The sequence below is a fragment of the Hemiscyllium ocellatum genome, chromosome 45 (assembly GCF_020745735.1).
Source record: "Hemiscyllium ocellatum isolate sHemOce1 chromosome 45, sHemOce1.pat.X.cur, whole genome shotgun sequence".
Taxonomy (NCBI): Eukaryota; Metazoa; Chordata; class Chondrichthyes; order Orectolobiformes; family Hemiscylliidae; genus Hemiscyllium; species Hemiscyllium ocellatum.
The window spans coordinates 7,614,497-7,634,646 of record NC_083445.1 but is presented as its reverse complement, the minus strand read 5'-3'; the positions used below and the strand labels follow the sequence as shown (position 1 = coordinate 7,634,646).

At 45.6% G+C, this 20,150-nt stretch overlaps 1 protein-coding gene and 1 non-coding gene across 4 annotated transcripts in view; one reads left to right on the top strand and one right to left on the bottom strand.

The window, feature by feature from the left end:
* notch3 (notch receptor 3) overlaps positions 1-20,150 on the bottom strand; it is a 406,903-nt gene that overhangs the window by 66,593 nt on the left and 320,160 nt on the right. For all 3 annotated transcript variants that reach the window (XM_060854870.1, XM_060854872.1, XM_060854869.1), the window contains 6 exons: positions 16,906-17,048; positions 11,724-12,059; positions 7,550-7,672; positions 4,761-4,994; positions 3,239-3,394; positions 64-249 (listed from right to left, as the gene is read on the bottom strand). In XM_060854870.1, coding sequence (XP_060710853.1) covers positions 64-249; positions 3,239-3,394; positions 4,761-4,994; positions 7,550-7,672; positions 11,724-12,059; positions 16,906-17,048 — 1,178 coding nt within the window. The remainder of the gene's footprint in view (positions 1-63; positions 250-3,238; positions 3,395-4,760; positions 4,995-7,549; positions 7,673-11,723; positions 12,060-16,905; positions 17,049-20,150) is intronic.
* trnar-ucu (transfer RNA arginine (anticodon UCU)) lies at positions 12,655-12,740 on the top strand. The gene is given in 2 exon segments: positions 12,655-12,691; positions 12,705-12,740. It is a non-coding gene; the product is annotated as a tRNA-Arg (tRNA).

Sequence of the window (20,150 nt, the reverse complement as noted above, 5' to 3'; positions counted from 1 at the left end):
CTTTTCAAAGGAACATCTTTACTGTTCAGTTAGTCGTAATGTTTCCTGTACTGGGCTCCTTACCTGGCATGCAGATGCACGTGAACTCTCCAATTCGGTCCAGGCAGGTAGCATCATTCTGACAGGGCATGGACAAGCACTCATTGATGTCAGTCTCACAGCGGGGCCCTGTGTACCCGTTTCCACACTGGCACTGAAACGAGCCTTCAGTATTCACACATTTTCCAAAGTGCTCACATGGATTGGCACCTTTAAGCAACAGAGAATCAAACAGATGGAATACTTAGTCCTCATAACCCTTCTGCACTGTACAACATTGAAGCTAGTAAGACTTCCAGGTAAATACTGTATAAATGCATGCATTGAGTGCATTTTTAGATTACATACAGTGTGGAAACAGGCCCTTTGGCCCAACAAGTCCACACCGACCCGTCGAAGCGCAACCCACCCATACCCCTACATTTACCCCTTACCTAACACTATGGTGTAATTTAGCATGGCCAATTCCCCTGACCTGCACATCTTTGTGACTGCGGGAGGAAACCAGAGCACCCGGATGAAACCCACGCAGACACGGAGAGAATGTGCAAACTCCACACAGACAGTCGCCTGGGGCGGGAATTGAACCCGGGTCTCTGGTGCTGTGAGGCAGCAGTGCTAACTGCTGTGCCACTGTGCCGCCGCATCTGAAGACATAGTCAAATAAGTAGACTTTGAAGTTGGGGAGAGATATCAAAGCAAAGATCTTCAAGGAGCAGGAAATAACAAAAGAAAAATTGCATTTAAATAGCACTTTTCAGGACCACTGTACATCTCAAAATGCTTTTTAGCCAATTGAAGAAAATGTCAGTTGTGAGAAAAGATTGACTAAGCCATGGTTGTATTATTTGGCAAGGAAGAGGCTGAGGGAAGACATAACTTAAGCGGATAAAATGGATAGAAGACCCCAATTCATCTTGGTTGAAAGTTTGAGAACCAGGGCCATGGACTTGGCATGAGACAGGAGGATGGGAAAGGATTCAAAGAGAAATTTGAGGCTGGTGAGGATATCCAAAACTCACCGTCTTAAAGTATGGTCAAAGCAAAAACTCTTATATCATTTAAGAATGTTCAGACTTGAAGTGCTGTAAACTACAATGCTAGGGACTGAGAGCCCAAAAATGGGATTTAGTGCTAGTATCGACACAAAGGGCCAAACAGCCTGTTTAAAACTTAAGTTCCGAGGACTCTATGAACTATAGTCACTGTTTTAATGAAGGAAAAACAGGGTTCAGCCAATTTGTGTCCATATGATAACTACAACATGATCTGTTTTTGCAATTTTACTTGAGTGATAAACATTGGTCCTTCCATAGGTGAGCAATACCTCAACTGTGAAGAAATGACATGGGATCTTTTACATCCATCTGAGAGAGTAGACAGCACCTCAGTTTAACACCTCATCCAAAAGGTGTATCAAAATTCCGAGCACATAGCCAGCCCCCCTCACCATCGCATCCCATTAGCTTTGAGTTCTGAAACTAATCCCAGGGTGGATTCCTTCTCTACCCGATCTTTACAGTGACACTGCTCTACTAGCTACACACAAAACACAACAGCTTCAAACTGTTACTGTTTGTGCAATTTTCCTTTTATTTTCAGTCTCGCTGTCTTATGTGGCCTTTCTCAAATGCAAATCTCCATTGAAGCTCACACTCTGAAGATAATAACTCCCTTGAAGTGTCAGGCAGCACGAAGCGAAAAGGAAATTCAACACTGCATTTCTCCCTCACCCCCCCCCCTTCCCCAACCCCTTTACTCATTTCTTTCCTTTCCCCAAGAGTAGAGACAGCACCCCTGACAGTGCAGCACCCCCTTTGGTATTACAGTGGAGCATAGCCTTGACCTTTGAGCTCATATCCTGGCCTAGAATGGAAGAGTTTCATAAAGAATAGAAATATACAGGATCAGAGAAAACCCATGACTAGGCCTTTTAACCCCCTCCACCTTGTTCCACTGTTGTTGAATTACAACTGATCTGTTTCCTAACTCTGTCCTTGGTTGACTGACCATTAGCACATCTGGCCAACAAAAACACTTATTAATAATGAAATTTTCAATGTGGTGGGTGAGTTTCAGACTCTTACAGACCTGATGTAGTGTAGAAGGTGACCACTCAGCCCACTGCATCTGTGTCACATGAGTCTGATGTTTGCTGATACTGGCTTTGTGGTCTAGATTTAGTAATTTAATCAGTCTACATCGTGCGTCCCCAGAGCTTTAGCCTGGAAATTTAAACCAATGACATTACCACCACACCACTATCATCCCTTTGTCCTTTGTGCAGACAAATTCTTCTTGAACTGCTGAGCTTTGATTTAAATGGCCATGCCCCCTTGAAGGCAGAGACTAGAAAACATAGGGTGCAATTTACCTTTTCTGGAGCTGGCAAGAAGGAAAACTAATCATAGAACTGAATCATAGAATTCCCACAGTGCAGAAAGAGGCCATTCCATCCATTGAGACTGCACTGACCCTCTGAAGAACATCCCACATAGTTAGCCCTGGAAAACAGCTCGCCCCCTTCTTGCCACCTCTGCAGTTAAGTGCCAGATATTTAAGAAGGTCCAATGGGAATGTTTTTGTCATGCCAACAACAAAGACCCTTATGTGGTCAACCAATGGCTACTGAGGAGTCCCTGCTCACCACCTCCTTAATTACCTGCGGCTGAGAAAGATGGCTAGTTTCCCCACTGGGAAACCCAGGCGTGCTGGCTTAGAGTTGGGCCATTTTAAATTATAGGAGAAAGTGAGGTCTGCAGATGCTGGAGTATCAGAGCTGAAAATGTGTTGCTGGAAAAGCGCAGCAGGTCAGGCAGCATCCAAGGAACAGGAAATTTGACGTTTCGGGCATTCCTGATGAAGGGCTTATGCCCGAAACATCAAATTTCCTGTTCTTTGGATGCTGCCTGACCTGCTGTGCTTTTCCAGCAACACATTTTCAGCATTTTAAATTATAGGCATGGATTAGGGGACAAAGGGACAAACTCTGAAAGCCATCCCCTTTGCGTCCAACTCCCTCACAACTGCCCTCTCCCGTTGAACCTGCTGAGGAGCTGGCCTCACACAATGGACTTTAGGACCCAGAAGTTGCCAGCCTCTGCCAACCCAACACCCCAGTAATGCAAGATGTGATAGATCAAGAAACCCACACACTCTCACTCGTCACCGCTTTCCAAATTAATTAACGAGAGCATACCTATTGAGCACTCATCAACATCCTGGTTACAGGCTGGTCCCGTGAATCCTGAGGGACACGTGCAGATGGCTTGCCCAGTTACTGGGTTGGTATCACAGATAGCCCCCTCATGACAGGGGTTGCTGACACAGGCATCATCGAGGTGGCATAGCAGGCCTGCAAGTCAATAACAGAAGGGTTGAGAAAACCTGGGAAGACCCAGTTGCTTTGTGAGTGTTACCAGTTCCTACATATGATGACAGTGGCACTTCAATCCCAGCTGATGTTACCACTGGACAAGTCAGAATGAAATCTGGCTTGATAGATACTGCACCAAAACACACGAGGCTGCAGATATGGGTTCAAGAAGAAATAAAACAAAAAAAGATTTCAACATATCATATAACTTAAAAGGTTTCAAAACACCCAGAAAAATAAAGCCCCATCTGCTCCTCAGCAACATTACTTTAAAGTTACTCAAAACGAAATTCCCCTCCCGGCCCAATCTTTAAGTTTGATTGAACTGTTTTTCTTCTCTGTTCCTATCCCATGAGCTTTGAAGTGTTTTCCTTGAATCCTCAAACCATTAGCCTTTCTTAGCTTAGAATAACCAATGCAGATTTCTGATCAAACACTCCAGTTTGGAGATTTTCACAACCTGGAACCCTTAAGCTGAGGAAACTTATTCCCTGGACTGCTCTGACCAAACCCATTTTCATAGCAGAAACTAATATTACACCTGACTTCAATCAGATGTCCTTCGAAATGAATTCAGAAGCTTTTAACTGAATTAAAGATCATCTCGGCTTCAGTTAACCTAATGGCTTAATGCGTTTTTTTTCTCTTGTCATAAATCCTGACAATATAAACTAACTTTCCAGATCAGTCCAGGAGGCCTTCAGTCATCTGCTTTCTGACATGTATTGGTTTAAAACTATGGTTCTGAAAAGACTGACTGTTCACAACAAAAACATGAATGCCCATACACCACTAGTTTGAAATCCAAATGCTTAAAATATAATATTAATATATATCACTCACACACCTTTCAGCCCAGTGATGAGAAATAAAACATCAGAAGAACACTAAAATCATAGAAGGTACTCTGCCTGATCATTTTGACTATTATTGCAAACATTCAATATACTGATCTGTATATTTCCCACCTCTCCTGTATGTTCAGACTCAGTCCGGGGTGTGTTTTTATAGGCACTGAATGACATTTCAATTGGCTATTTAATCTCTGGGTTCTCTCCAGCCCCTCCTGATGACAAGGAGTAGATGCATGGAAACACAACAGCCTCTCATGATCTCTCCAAGTTGCATGATGTCTCAACTTAGAAACCTAGCACCATTCTTTCACTGCTGCTGTGTACAAGTTCTGGAACTACCCATTCAACAACACAGGTGACCAGCACCATCTTTGCAACAGCCCACTAGGGATGAGCAATAAGTGCCAGTGACGCCCACATTCTGAGAACAATCAAAAGAAACAGGTACGCCCTTGAGTACGCTTGTGGCCAACGCCAGTCTTGATGGTTACCCGTCTTTCCGATGCGACATTCACAGAAAAAGGATGCCACCCGATCGTGGCACGTGGCTCCACTGAAGCACACTGCATTGGCACAGTCGTCGATATTCTCGCTGCAGTCATCTCCTGTCCAGCCATTGACACATACACAGGTGTGGCCGCCAGGGATGTTGGAGCACGTTCCTCCATTATGGCAAGCGTTGGGTTGCAGGTGGCACTCGTCTACGTCCTCTGTGCAAAACTGACCTGGAAAGGGCACAATTCACAAGAGGTCACAGGCAACAGGCATTTCTACTTCCCCATCATTCCAAGCAAGGAATAATTTGAGAAATGCAGCAAGCTAGCACAGCTTGTTTTACAGTGAGGATCTGTCTTAATCCAGTTTGACGGTATGCATTAACCAACAGGCCCTCAGCTAAGTTATTGCAAGGAATAATAGGGTTTAGAGTGCACAAGCAGTCCATTCAGCTAGTGTTTAAGCTCCACACAAGCCCCGTGGAATTCCCATCATCTGTCTGTCACCAAGTCTTTCTGTGCCCATATGTTTCTCTAGCTTCAGCTTAAATACGCCCCTGTTATTTACCTCAATCATTCCTGGGGAGCAGAGTTCCACATTCTCTGGGTAAAGAAGTTTTTTTCTCCATTATCTTTTGGATTTATTAGTGACTATCTTATACTGATCATCCTATAGTTTTGGTCTCCATGCAAGTGGAATATCTGCCCTCTGCTAACCCTGTTGAATTCTGTCATGCCACTGAAAGCTTCTATCAGCTACCCCACCTCCTTTCCTTATTTACTTTATTCCTATTGCCTGCAAATGAGCATTCTCAGTTAGACTCAGTTACCAGTTTAATACCAGAAAATAGTGGAAAACATGCCATCAGCCCAGCAACACTGCGGAGACAGAAACAGTTCAATGACCTTGGGCAGAACTGGAAAGGAAACATCATTGACCCAAAACATTTTTATTTCAGATTTCCTGCTTCCACAGTACTTTGTTTTTGCTCTTTGTAAGGATATCTGGTGTGGGAATTGGATTGTCCCAATGGCCTTGCAATGTTGGTTAAGGGATACATGGGTACAGAATGGTAAATCTTCAACTCAAATCAAACTGTACAAAGACTGATGGCAGCACTATTTATTGGCAGTGTGGTACCTTCTCTGTTATTTGTAAAATTAAAGAACATTCCACTAAACTATGACTGAATTAGAATGCTATATACTTTAGATTCCCTTATTGATGGAGTAGTGTGGGACCTTGGCTGTATGGTATAATCCTGAGAGCATGGATCTGTCAGTCTTGTTGCTTGGCTTGTCCCCACATTTTAGTCATTTAACGTGTGCCTTTACCCTATCTAAAACCTAGGTAACTGTCAGTTGGTTTTATTCTCCGCAGAGTTTCTTTTTGATGTGGGATAATGCATAATGCATAACCCGCTGGGTTTCATCCCCTGGCACTAATGTTCTCTATCTCAGTGAACACAAGAACCGAACACAAGCGTGCTTTAGGTATTCAGACTGACAACAGTTCATATCCACATCCAGTGCTGAGGGAAGGTGCTACACTCCCTCGTGTCCTGGTCAACATACATGGCTCTCCGACAACAGCGCAACAAATTGTCTGGTCATTTACTTCATTGTGATTACTGGTCACAGATTGGAAATTTACTCTCTACATTGTTATAGCGACTACACCTGAAACACAATTCAGTACTGATCAAAACCACTCCCTCACTCATACATGTTACCTGTTCTGCTGAGAATTTCCAGCACTCTCTTTTCTTGCTCTGAAGGATCTGACTGCCTACAAAGGAATTTGGGAAATCCTATGGCTGTGATAGATGCTATATAAATGAAATATAGTTATCCTTTCCTGGATACTGGGTTTAACTTGATTTTCCCAGATGGAGGAGCTTGAGTGGGAATGGGATCGTTTGGTTGGTCGCAGAAGCAAACCTCAAACAAAACAGGAGACAGGTCCTGAGGTTCCAGCTGCTGCCGCTAGGGCCACAGGCATCTGGCCAAGCAAGAAGAGTGGCCTCAGGTCAGACCAACAGTATCAGCCCTGGACCCGTACCCACTCCTAAGGCAACACGCATGCAGGCATGCACCCCGACCCCCAGGATAGGCACACCAGTCAGCCCAACATCTCTCTCAGCCCTACATCCCTAGCACTGGAATGTTGCCCATATTCGATCAGCGTCACCAGGCAGGCCACCTCATCCACATACCTGGCACAGGACTCCCAAAGCGTGCGTTCTACTCAGAGCTTTGATACAGCAAGAGAGCCCCAGGAGGGCAGAGGAAACACTTCATGGATATCCTCAAAGGCTCCTTGAAAAAAATGTCACATCCTCATTGACACCTGGGGGGGACCCTGGCCCAGGATGACCGAAAGGTGGAGGGAATGGACCTGGGAAGGACCTGTGCACCTCGGGTCTCATTACTGATGGAAACTGTAGTGAAGCGCTATCAAAGAAAGGAGGGTGTGGTACCTCTGCTATCCCACCTTCCCATTCTCCCAATCAGTATCTGCCTCATCCTCCATCTCCCACAATACAGCCATGACAAAGAGCGCAGGTCATGCAGGGGACTCTTCAGTCACCTGAGAGCTCATTTCTAGTCTGGAAGTAAATTACTTTTGAGCACAAGGGGCTACCTAAGAAGAAGTACTAATGATGTGATTTTCATTAAAAAAAATAGGCTTCAGGATACAAGTTCTTTTGCCACCTGAACTAGGTATAGTGGTTACCATGAGTCACAAGTTAAGGTGTTTCTGTTCCTTGCACTTGCTGACATACCTGTCCATTCTGGTGTACACTGGCAGTTGTAGGTGTTTACACCATCGACACAGGTTCCTCCATTCATGCACTTGTGATCAGGGCAGTCATTGATGTTAATTTCACAGTTCTGACCCTTAAAACCTAAGAGGAGAAAAGTATAAGAAGAAATAAATCCTGAATCACAATCGTAATTGTGAGATTATGTCAGTGTTCACTTATTCAATTTAAACCCTAAAATCCAGAGGACACAAATACAAGATGGTGGATTACTGGATAGAGATGTAATATTGGGTGCCAGTTCTTGTTTTGAAGGGTATATTACACAAAATACAGGGCACAACCAATCCATTTACATACTGCTGGAGCCTCCTCCAATCCTCATCTGAACCTAGCAGTTTCCTTCTGTTCATCTGCCTCACTGGTTTAACTAACTTCCCCCTAAAGGCAGCATATTATTTTCTTGAGTCACTCCCTGTGCTACTAAGTTCCATGTTCTCAAAACGGTCTGGCCAAAGGCATTCCTTTTGGATTCTTATCCAATGCCCCTCTGTCAGAAAAAGTTTTAACTTCAGTCACAAAATCAAGGAGAATGTCAGCTTTACAACTCAGCTCGATGTTGTTCTGTATTAACTAGGCAGTAATCTCAAGTCAGAGATAAAAACCAGACATGTACCTGAAGCTGTCAGTTTAAAGTTCACACATCCCACTTTGTATTTTTGCTTTGAACAGCATATCCTCTGGTTCAGCCAATCAGGACATGGACAACAACTGGACATTGTCTCACGATTTAGAACCCTAAAAGCTGCAATCACATCTTCTCAACGTTCCCAATGGGAAAGTATCCAATGTACATAATCTCTCTCCAACAAGCTTCCTTCATTATCAATCTGGGACTGAAATATCATACCCTGTAATTTGTTCATTCCTGGGAAGTGGACATTGCTAGCTTGACCAGCATTTATTGCCCAGACCCAACTGACCTTGAGAAGGTGATGGAGAGCTGTCTTCTTGTACCACATGGTGAAGATAGATCCACAATGCTGTTCAGGCAGGATCTCCAGAATTTTGACTCTTTGACATAGATTGAACTGAGGTCAGGTGATGAGTGGCTTGGAGGGATGGTGTTTCCATGTATCTGTTGTCCTTGTCCTTTTAGGTAACAGAGGCTGCAGGCTTGGAAGAAACTGTCTCAGGAGCTTTGGTGAATTTCTGCAGTGTATCTTGTAAATAGTACGCACTGTGGCTACTCAGTGTCAGTGACAGAGGGAGTCAATGTTCGTGGATGCGATGCCAATCAAGTGGGTTGCTTTGTCCTGGATGGTGTCGAGCTTCTTGAGTGTTGTTGGAGCTGCACCCATCCTGGCAAGTGGGGAATATTGCATCACATTCATTCCTGATTTGTGCCTTGTAGATGGTGGACAGGCTTTGGGAGTCAGGAAGGGAATTATTTACTGAAGTATCACTAGGCTCTTATATTCAACTTTATTTCTTTTATCTAGTCCAGTTTAGTTTCTGGGCAATGGTGACCCCAGATTGTTGGTAGTGGGCGATTCAGTGATGGTCATGCCGTTGGATGTCAAGAAATGATGGTCACTTGCTGTTTCTCAGCCAAATCCTGAATGTTGTCCATGTCATACTGCATTTGGACATGGATTGCTTCCGTATCTTAGGAGTCGCAAAGGATGCTGATATTGTGCAGCAAACATCTCCACTTCTGACCTTATGATGGAGGGAAGGTCATTAATGAAACATCTGAAAATAGCTGGGCTTAGGACACTCCCCTGAAGGACTCCAGCAATGGCTTCTGTAGCTAGTATGATTTATATAAATCATCTGAACCCTCAATCATTGCCAGGCACACCCACCCAGATACTCTATGGTGTCTGTAATGCATTTACAGCATGGTCATCATGAAGTTGGGAGTAGTCTCAAGCTGTATATCATTGGAGGCAACAGAAAGATGCAGTGGGAATTTTGTTGTGGGTGTGCTTGTTTTATGCCACTGTTCTCTGTGAGGGAGCCTCTGCTGACTCTCATTAATTCATTGCATTTGATTTGAAATACTTCCAATTGCTTCCTGTCCCACAGAAAACCATTTCCTGCCAAGACCCATGAGCATGAAAAGAATCTGACATCTGACTTAAATATTCCCTGCTCAGTTATTCAGGAAATGGTGGCTGATTGCCAGGTAGTCATTTACGTTTGCAAAAACATAATGTGGAAGAAAAAAAATTTAACATATACTCATGACCTCTAATATACAAGCACGATGACACTTTGGCCTTTTATCGCATATTTCCTGTTTGACACATTACTGGCATGGATATCTGACACCATCGTATTGTTTGAAACTGGCCTTTGAACACCTGATACATTTATGTCTACTGACCTGCCTCTAGACGATCAGTATAGCATCCCTTCCAGTTCAAAGATAGCCCCACATGAGAACTGCAAGAATATTTGTGAACAGCCAAACTCCCATGTCTTATTTTGGGTTACTTCAGTCTGTCTTTGTTGATATACAAGACAATTGCTTCACTAAAGCAACAGCAGAATTTAAAAACTCAATGGATTTTATTTGCGTGGTTCATGTTTTATATACCAGCTGAAACTGTTGTAACAAATCTAATCTGCTTCCACCATTTAACTCCCAATCAAATACATAACTCGGAGTATGTCAGGCATGTCATGGAGAGTAACCTCTGATTACTGGTGTGCTTTACATTTAGGTTTGAGGGTGAATTGATGGCTTGAATTAAGTGGATCCATTTCGTCACGCCCTTTCCCAGCTCCCTGAAGTTCCACAATCAGCTATGAAAACTACTGCCTACTGTACAGCAAAACTGGCTAAAGCGATAACCCACACAACAAGGTTAGAGGTTCCAACAACAGTCTGTGACCTTAGAGTTACAAAGGACACCTGGTTACCACTGTAAACCTCCTGGACAGCTCCCCCAGAGGACAGCAAAGAGGACACAGTCTTGTCAAGACAGTCAACTGACACTCTTCACTCACTGATTCGAAGGACATATTTAGTACATTTCACACGTGGTCTAAAACATTCTTTTGCAGTGTCTATTCATTTCCCTACTGGACCCAATTGTTTTGTCAAATATCAAATGGACAAATATCCTTCTCTCCTGACTTAATCCCAAAGTAGTCAGGATGCTCATTTCTTTAATCATTAAGAAAGCAAGGGGACATCAAGCATGCAGACCAGTAAGGTGCAACCTGTTCACATAGATTTACTCTGCCTTCCCGTTACTTTCACCTGGATGTTTTTGAATCAACCTGTTCAGAGATGTTATTAAACATCTCTGGAGAAGATAGGAACTTCACCAGTTTCCTCATTTCCCCTCCCCCCACTGTACCCCAGGTCCAACCTTCCAGCTCAGCACTGTCCTCATGACCTGTCCTACCTGCCAATCTCCCTTCCCACCTATCAGCCCCACTCATTCACCTATTGTACTCTTTGCTACCTTCCCCCACCCCACCCTCCTCTCTGACCTATCACCTCCATTCCCACCCCCATTCACCCACTGTACTCTTCGCTATCTTCTCCCCAGCTTCCCGCGCCCCCACCCCCCCAAACTTATCTCTCCTCCCTGGAGGCTCCCTGCCTCCATTCCTGATGAAGGGCTTTTGCCTGAAACGTTGATTTTCCTGCTCCACGGATGCTGCCTGACCTGCTGTGCTTTTCCAGCACCACTCTAATCTAAACTCTGGTTTCTGGCATCTGCAGTCCTCACTATTGCCTAGTTGAAACCAGACCTCCTGGTCAAGAGGTAGGGACTCTAACACTACACCAAAACAGTCCCCATCCCCCTGCATTATCATGCCAGGCAAAACTGTACAGCAAGATCAACAATAGAAGCTTTTAAAGAATATAAGGAGACAATATACTTTCATGGACAACATTGATGGGATGACCTGCTGATGTTAAGGAATTCCAATCTTTCATGTTCATGCCTGACATACTGAAGAGAAATCTCACATGGGAGGAGAAAAATACGCTGAAGTACAGTCACCAGTCAGTGCGGTCATAAAGAGACTCGTACCAGCATTAACTAGCTGGGACGAATGGCTTTTATCTGGCTGTTATGTTCTGTGAGATTAACTAGTCAAGCTTTCAATCATGTATCACTGGTAGAAAGACCTTACCACCGTGAAGAGGTAGACATTACATTCCTACCTGGTAAACAGGCACACTCATAGGTCAGGTCCCCAGTTTGCCGGCAGGTCCCTCCATTCTGGCACTGTGAAGGGGCACAGGGGACATAGATACTCTCACACTGTCGCCCTGTGTAGCCAGCTGGGCACTGGCAATGGAATGAGCCAGGGGTGTTCACACACAGACCTCCTTGCTTGCAGAGGTTGGGCACTTTGCATTCGTCAATGTCCGTGCGGCAGTGTTTCCCGCTGAATCCTGGCGGGCATGTACAGTTGTAGCGGTTGTTCCAGTTTGTACAGCGAGCTCCATTTGCACATGGGCTGGTAGCACAGGCATCTATCTGTGAGCAGTTAGCCCCTGAGGAATAAAAGAAAGAACATCACATCTGACAGCAGTAGAGCAGCAAACTCTCTTACAATAAAACTTACTGCGTTGTCATTTTAAAGTAAAGAAGCCCCAACAATTCTCTCTGTTTAAATGGTACGAGGTAGGAGTGGACCTTCCAACAATTCACCCAAACAGCCATTCATTTCAGCAGACTGTATGATATATGGCTACCTTCAATAATTGCACTTCCAGCAGTGCCTACTAGGTGGCAGTGAGGAATGGGAACCCTGGCTGATTTATCCAATAACGTGGACATGCTGGTGTTGGACTGGGATGGACAAAGACAGAAGTCACACAACACCAGGTTTACTTGAAATCACAATCAAATGAAATGCTTCACCTGATGAAGGAGCAGCGCTCCGAAAGCCTCTGATTTCAAATACACCTGTTGGACTCTAACCTGGTGGTGTCTGACTTCTGACTTTGAGTTATCCCATTTAATACCAAAGGAACATGGAGGCTAATTGCTGATTGTCCTTCGATGGGGATTAACCAATATAATACAGATCAGAAGCTGAAAGTGGGATCTTGCTGTACGGTATGGCTCAGTAGGGATAATACAGGTGGCTCTGTGGCGCAATGGATAGCGCATTGGACTTCTAGCAGTTTGAAGGGATTCAAAGGTTCCGGGTTCGAGTCCTGGCAGAGTCGGTACTTTTTTACAAGATGATTAGGGGTTTAGATAGGGTTGACCATGAGAATCTTTTTCCACGTATGGAGCCAGCTATTACGAGGGGGCATAGCTTTAAATTAAGGGGGAGTAGGTATAGGACAGATGTTAGGGGTAGATTCTTTACTCAGCGAGTCGTGAGTTCATGGAATGCCCTGCCAGTAGCAGTGGTGGACTCTCTCTCTTTATGATCATTTAAATGGACATTGGATAGACATATGGAGGATAGTGGGCTAGTGTAGGTTAGGTGGGCTTGGATCAACGCAACATCGAGGGCCAAAGAGCCTGTATTTTTCTATGTCTATGTCTAATGCATGTGTACACAGCCACGAAGAAACACCCAGAGATTTCTGACTCAAGGATACTGAGAATCTGATACAATTTTGCCCACACAATCTCAATTAGATCCCTAACATTCCTTTCTCATTTAATCTAGGCTCTGATTTCAAAGTTTAGCAATTATATATCTTGGCTAGAATTTCTTCTTGTGTTCTAAGGGAGGTGCCTGTATCTCAGATAATGTTAAAACTAAATGTATTAGTTGGGATGAGATGGGACAGCCCAGAATGCACACCTTCCAGAGACAATGTCAACAAGACATGATTCAGAGCACTTATTTCCCCCGACCTCTTCACCTCTTCTGTTTCGGGATGCACAGAGCACTGAATAAACACACACGTTCATCAGAAATGTTCATTTTATTCAACTACAGTTTGAACTATTTAGATATGAAATGCAAAGAAGTGGTGTTTGGAACAGCTGAAATGACAGCAGGCTGCAGTATTTCACCTTCAGTCAGAGGAAGATGTAGACCCTCAGGTTAAAAGGGTCTTCTCCTGAGAGAACTCAGAGTTACTGGTTGTCAAAATGCTGAACAAAATGAATGTTAAGTACTGTCAGAAAGTCGCTTGAGAAGAACTTGCATTATTAATACAGCACCTTTCACTGCCTTAGACTGTGCTGACATGCAGTAATGTAGGAAAAATAGCAATGAATGTGTGCACAGCAGACTGCGACAAGCAGCAATGTGATAATATGCAATTATTGGTGAATATTGAGTGAGAGATAAACATTGGACAGGTCACAGGGGTGAACTTTCTTGCTCTTTAAGCAAGCTGATACTGTTCTGTATCCGCCTGAGATGGCAAATGGGTCCTCAGTTTAAACAATGTCATTTCTAAGGGCGCTGCACTCTCCCAGTTCTGCATTGGACAGATCACTCCAGATTTTGTATTTGAATTCCTGGATTGGAGTTTAAAAATCATTGCAGGTGAAAAGTTAAGATTGCTAAAAAGTGTTCTGGTCAGCATGGATGGGTTGGACCGAAGGGTCTGTTTCCATGCTGTACATCTCTATGACTCTATAAGTAAGACAAGGGTGATGGTAAGTTTATTCCTCACCAAACAACGAACAAACTCACTTTAGCTAATACTGTGATATTAAAATCAGTCTCAGTTGCAAATGGATGAGGGAAAACTTTAAGTAAGTAAATCAGTTGGTGAGGTCGGTCTTGATTGTGTGATTCTGTGTCTGAGAAGATGGGATTGGCATCTGTTATCACACATTCCCTCTCTCTGTGGCAGAGCAGCCTACCAATGTTCACTGTGTAGTCCCACATGTGTGTTACACAGGGTTTCCAGCACCAGCAACTTAAGGGGGAAGGGGAAACATGTTTGGCCATGGCTGAGGAGTGGAGTGACTGTAAAGAGTCCAAGATGGAGCATAGAGAAGGAGGGATTAACAGGATTATCACGCAATCAAAAAGCTCACACCTCTAATTAATGTGTAACAAGAGCTAAAATCTACTTGGATTTAGAGCGAAGAAACAGGATAAATTAATGACATATTCTCAATTGAAATCAAATTGAGGATAAGATGTGGACAATGAGATTCTCCCAGGCTCAGCTTCTCTTCCCCACCAACCCCAGAACTTGAACAATAATTGCTCTGCCAACTAGATTTCCTCTGTATTTTATCTTGTTAAGTGCATTGCCACCTTGCGCAGCTTTTCTAACATCCAGCTGCCATGCTACACCCCACCATTGATTGCTGTGTCTCTAATCACCCATCCCTGACTTTCTTTAAGGCCCTGGAACTTGAATCTCATTCCTTCGGGCAAGTTACAGGCAATTTCTTACAGATCTCCTTCCTTGGAGGCTCCCTTTGTTTTCACCTTGCCCTCCAAGAGATTCCTGGACAGTATTATGTCAGCCACCAATTCCCATATTTTTCTTTCTCATGAGGGGTGGGGAAGGACAAAAAAGAGAGAGGGAATCAAGTGAGGGAGAGAAGAGGAAAGACAAGAGAAAAGGAAAGAAAGAGAAAAGAAAGAAAGATAAATAAGAAGAGACAGAAATGGGTTTTGGAAAAGAGACTTGTAGAGTTTAAGGCCTTGATAGTTGAAGGCAGAGGAAAGAATAGATTGCGTGAAGGAAATGGTGGTCAAATCTGGGGGTTTTACTGCACAGTCCAATTTTTAGCTGGACAGGGTGGCACAGTGGCTCAGTGGTTAGCACTGCTGCCTCACAGCACCAGGGACCTCCATTCCTGCTGAACAGCTTTTGCCCGAAACGGCGATTTTCCTGCTCCTCGGATGCTACCTGAACTGCAGTGCTTTTCCAGCACCACTCTTATCGAGAATCTGGTTTCCAGCATCTGCAGTCCTTGTTTTTACCTGGGTTCAATCCCAGCTTCGGGCGACTGTCTGTCTGGTGTTTGCCTCCCTGTGCCTGTGTGGGTTTCCTCCCAGTGCTTGGTCTCCTCCCACAGTCCAAAGATGAGCAGGTGAGGTGAATTGGCCGTGCTAAATTGCCCATAGATTAGACTTCTTTTTTTAGATTAGATTCCCTACAGTGTGGAAATAGGCCCTTTGGCCCAACCAGTCCACACTGACCCTCCGAAGAGTAACCCACCCAGACCCATTTCCCTCTGACTAATGCACCTAACACTATGGGCAATTTAGTATGGCCTGTGCAGGTTAGGTGTATTAGTCAGAGGTAAATATAGGGTAGGAGAATGTGTCTAGGTGGGTTACTCTTCAGAGGGTCGGTGTGGACTTGTTGGGTTGAAGGGCCTGTTCCCATACTGTAAAGATTCTTTGATTTAGCCCACGATCTGTACCAGATGGCTGCATGGTCTGCGTTTTGACCAGTATTCCTTTTATCTTAGGGAAGCACTGGCAGGAGCCTTTGCTTGTTCCCCTCTGTTTCCACAGGAATCTCCAATGGGGCACGATTGCAAGAGTCAGCTCATTTTTAATTCTGCACCCCCTGCACATTTCTCCCAATTGGGCAGAATCTCCTCATGGGATTCCATCACCACATGCATGCCAATGTCATACCGTACATGATGAGCCTACCCCGTGTCATAGAGGTGTCTGGGTTCTGGTCAACTTGCATGGCCATCCTAGTGAACCAGGTATGGCACACTCAGTAAGCCAGAGGTCCGGAGACTGTGGAGCTGGAGGAGACTGTGGAGAGCAATTGGTAAGACAATGAAGACTTGCCTGACCCACAAAGCTAGGAAAGAACAGATGAACGAGTGGGCATAGCACTACAAGCAGCTTTTCAGTCACAAATTTCTTCCTCTCTGTGCTTTCTCCTGGGCCATTTAAACTGGCACAGGATCTGCTCCCAGACCATCAGCTGCTCTGGTCTAAACTGAGACCAATTTAGTCAACCCACCACATTCCACGTTCCCTCTCCATCCTGTATTGAGGCACATGTGAAGTATAGATTTAAACAGGTCTCGTGCACCAATCCACTGCTATCAATGTTCCCAAGCGCCGATGGCCACTGCCTTGCGGCATCGCCTTTATAGAAACACAGAAAATATGAATGGGAGTAGGCCATTCAGCCTTTCAAACCTAGTCATGGTGGTTCATCAATTCAGTACACTGTTCCTGCCTTTTCCCTATGCCCTTTGATCTCTTTGGCCTGAAGAACGCTATCTAACTTCACCTTGAAACCGTTCAATGTTTTGGCCTCAGCCAGTTCTCAGTGGCAGAGAATCCCACAGTCTCACCGTTCTCTGGATGATGCATTTCTCCTCATCTCAGTGCCACCGTGTGCCTTTAGATGGTGACCCCTGGTTCTGGACTCTGTGCCTCCCCAGGTTTAATTTTCTCCACACCTGACACTAGCTTACCTCGGAACCCTCGCGTACAGCTGCATGAATACTGTGTGGTGCCATCAACTACTGAACTGGAGCATATTCCTCCGTTTAAACATGGTGTCCTTTGGCAGGGGTCAGGAAACTGGCACAAGTCCCCAAGGTAACCAGGCCGACATCTGTAGAAAGCAAGAACAGAATGAGGGGCATTAGCTCTTTGTGTGCCCTGGGGATAGATACAATTAAAAGTCATGGAGCCAACAATTACTCAAAGACAGTCAGTTTTCAGAGCTGGCAAATCTTCTATAAACCAGTCAAATAAGCAAAACATACGGCCCTGGAAAGTCTCAAGTATATCTTCTTTCATTCTTCATTTCAGCTGCAAGTGAAGAAAGATACTACAATTATAATATTCATCACTGGGGGCAGGGCCTCTCAATGCTCCCACTCTCAGTCACTGCTTATCCTTCACCTCATTGACGTACTTCGCTCATTTTTACTGAAAACAGATCTGGCACTAACACATGTGGTCCAACATCTTCACACGTGGTCCCTGTGGTCAAACATCTTCTCGATGTTTGATGCTTTGGCTCACGTGGATCAAAGCCTCTGAGAATAGCTTCCACCTTTGAGCTCCTCGGATGCTGCCAGACCTGCTGTGCTTTTCCAGCACCACTCTAATCTGGACTCCACCTTGGAGCTCCCCCTACTGACGAAATGAGGCCTTGGGGGTTAAGGGTGGTATGGCAGGGTCGACAGGAAGATATGGCTTCCACTTGAGAGAGAGAGGGAGAGAGAGAGATAGAAAGAGACCAAAACTTGGAAGCAAAAACATAAGGTTGTCACAAAACGTTGGCAGACAGTCACAAGAATGTGGAAGTCACTACCAAGGATGTTAGTTGAGGTAAATAGCATTTTACTTTGTCGTGGAAGGGAGAGAAGCACTAAGAACAGAATGACATATTGATAGAGTAAGATAAAGAGGGTGATGTGGCAACTGGCCCTTCAGGCTCAACAACATGCTCCTGTGTTGTCGAAACCAAGGGCACTTTCTGAACAGCACGGAGGAAATGAGACAGAAAAGAATTCAGTGCATGAAGTGAGGGTTAACTTCTGAATTGAGATGTTTCTGTAAGGAGGAGGGGAAATGAGCAAAGGAAAATTAGAACAATTATATTAGGCCAGTGATGGAACGTTTAACTGATAACATCGCTGGTTATAAATCTGCAGCAAGTGGAGGAGCTTGGGTTTCTCAGGCTCATAACTGTAAAACACACAAGTCAGACAGCTTGTTCTCATCAAGCAGCCCTGAGTCCAGGCAGGGTCGCAGTGCGGCTGGATGAGGGGGACTTTCCCACACTATCATCTCCCTAGCCACCGGGGCGCTGAAGCATCCGCGGGGCCAGCTGCATTTCCTCAGCACCACCCCCACCTACTCTTCTGTCTCTTGCCCAGTGCTCCCTTGGAGCTGCACAATCATGGAGCAGCCCAGAGGTTCTCGCCAGGCTCCCTTTACTACGTGCAAACAAATGTCCAAAAGAAGCAAATTAAAAGGGCTGTGCACTTAAATAAACCCACTCACATTCCAGAATAAAGAGTACAGTGCTCATTAACCCACCATATCCCCCATTCCCCTGCTTATTTCAGGGCAGTTTTAGACTTTCGACTGGTAACTAGTTCCTTCTGACATTTCACTGCCACTGAGCCAGGTGAAAGGTCACCTCATGGTCGTCAATTGTTCTGCCTGTGAATGACAAGCCATCAAATAGACTGACTGTGGGCTGGGGGGAGAGGTGTTGTGGGGTGGTGGGGTTTAATGAGGATGGAGGGAGAGGTGTTGTGGGGTGGAGGGGAGGTTTACTGGGGATGGGGGGGCAGGAGAGGTGTTGTGAGGTGGAGGGGAGCTTTACTGGGGGTGGGGAGAGGTGTTGTGGGGTGTAGGGGAGGTTTACTGGGGATGGGGGGAGAGGTGTTGTGGGGTGGAGGGGAGGTTTACTGGGGATGGGGGGGCAGGAGAGGTGTTGTGAGGTGGAGGGGAGCTTTACTGGGGATAGGGGAGAGGTTTTGTGGGGTGTAGGGGAGGTTTACTGGGGATGGGGGGAGAGGTGTTGTGGGGTGGAGGGGAGGTTGACGGGGAGTGGGCGGAGAGGTGTTGTGGGGTGTAGGGGAGGTTTACTGGGGATGGGGGGAGAGGTGTTGTGGGGTGGAGGGAAAGTTTACTGGGGGTGGGGGGAGAGGTGTTGTGGGGTGGAGGGAAAGTTTACTGGGGGTGGGGGGAGAGGTGTTGTGGGGTGGAGTGGAGGTTTACTGGGGTGGGGGGAGAGGTGTTGTGGGGTGGAGTGGAGGTTTACTGGGGTGAGGGGAGAAGTGTTGTGGGGTGGAGGGAAAGTTTACTGGGGGTGGGGGGAGAGGTGTTGTGGGGTGGAGGGGAGGTTGACAGGGGGCAAGGGGAGAGGTGTTGTGAGGTGGAGGGGAGGTTGACAGGGGGCGAGGGGAGGTTGACAGGGGGCGAGGGGAGAGGCGTGGTCAGGTGGGGAGCAGCATTGCTGTGTTTATTTAAATCATTTGTGGGACTTGGGCATCTCTGGTTGGCCAGCATTGATCGCCCATCCCTATTTGCCCTCGAGAAGGTGGTATAGAGACAACTGAGTGACTTGCTAGGCCATTTCGGAGAGCAATTGAGAGTCAACCACATTGCTGTATTTCTGGATTCAGATGTAGGCCAGACCAGGTAAGGATGGCAGATTTCCTGCCCTGACAGACGTTAGTGAATTGTTGTTGGAGTGGCAGCATTGTGGGGTGAATGTATGAGGGGTTGGGGAGAAGGTGTTGGAGGGTCAAGGGAGATGTTTGGGGTGTGTGCAGATGAGGTGATGCTGGAAGATAAGGGGAAGTATTGGGGGGGTTGGCAGTGGAGGTGTTGAGGGGTTTGGGGGTGTTGGATGGTGAGTGGCAGTGTTTGGGGTGTGGAAGGGAGGTGTTGGTGGATGTTTAGTGGTGAGGACAGATTTTCAGGAGGCAGGGTGTCAGTATTTGGGATGGAAGTAGGTGTTGAACTGTGTGGGACGTTTGTTTCGGAATTGGGGGAGGGGGAGGATATGTTGGGGGGTCATGGAGAGGTGTTAGAGTGTATAAGGCTGGGGTTTGGAGGGTGAAGGATGGTGTTGCAGGTAGGGCAATGTGACTGGTGTTTATTGGGGACAGAGAGGTGTTGGGAGTGTGTAAGGGGGAGGTGTTGGAGGGTGGGAAGGTGGCGGGTGTTTGTGGGGGGGGGTGAGAAG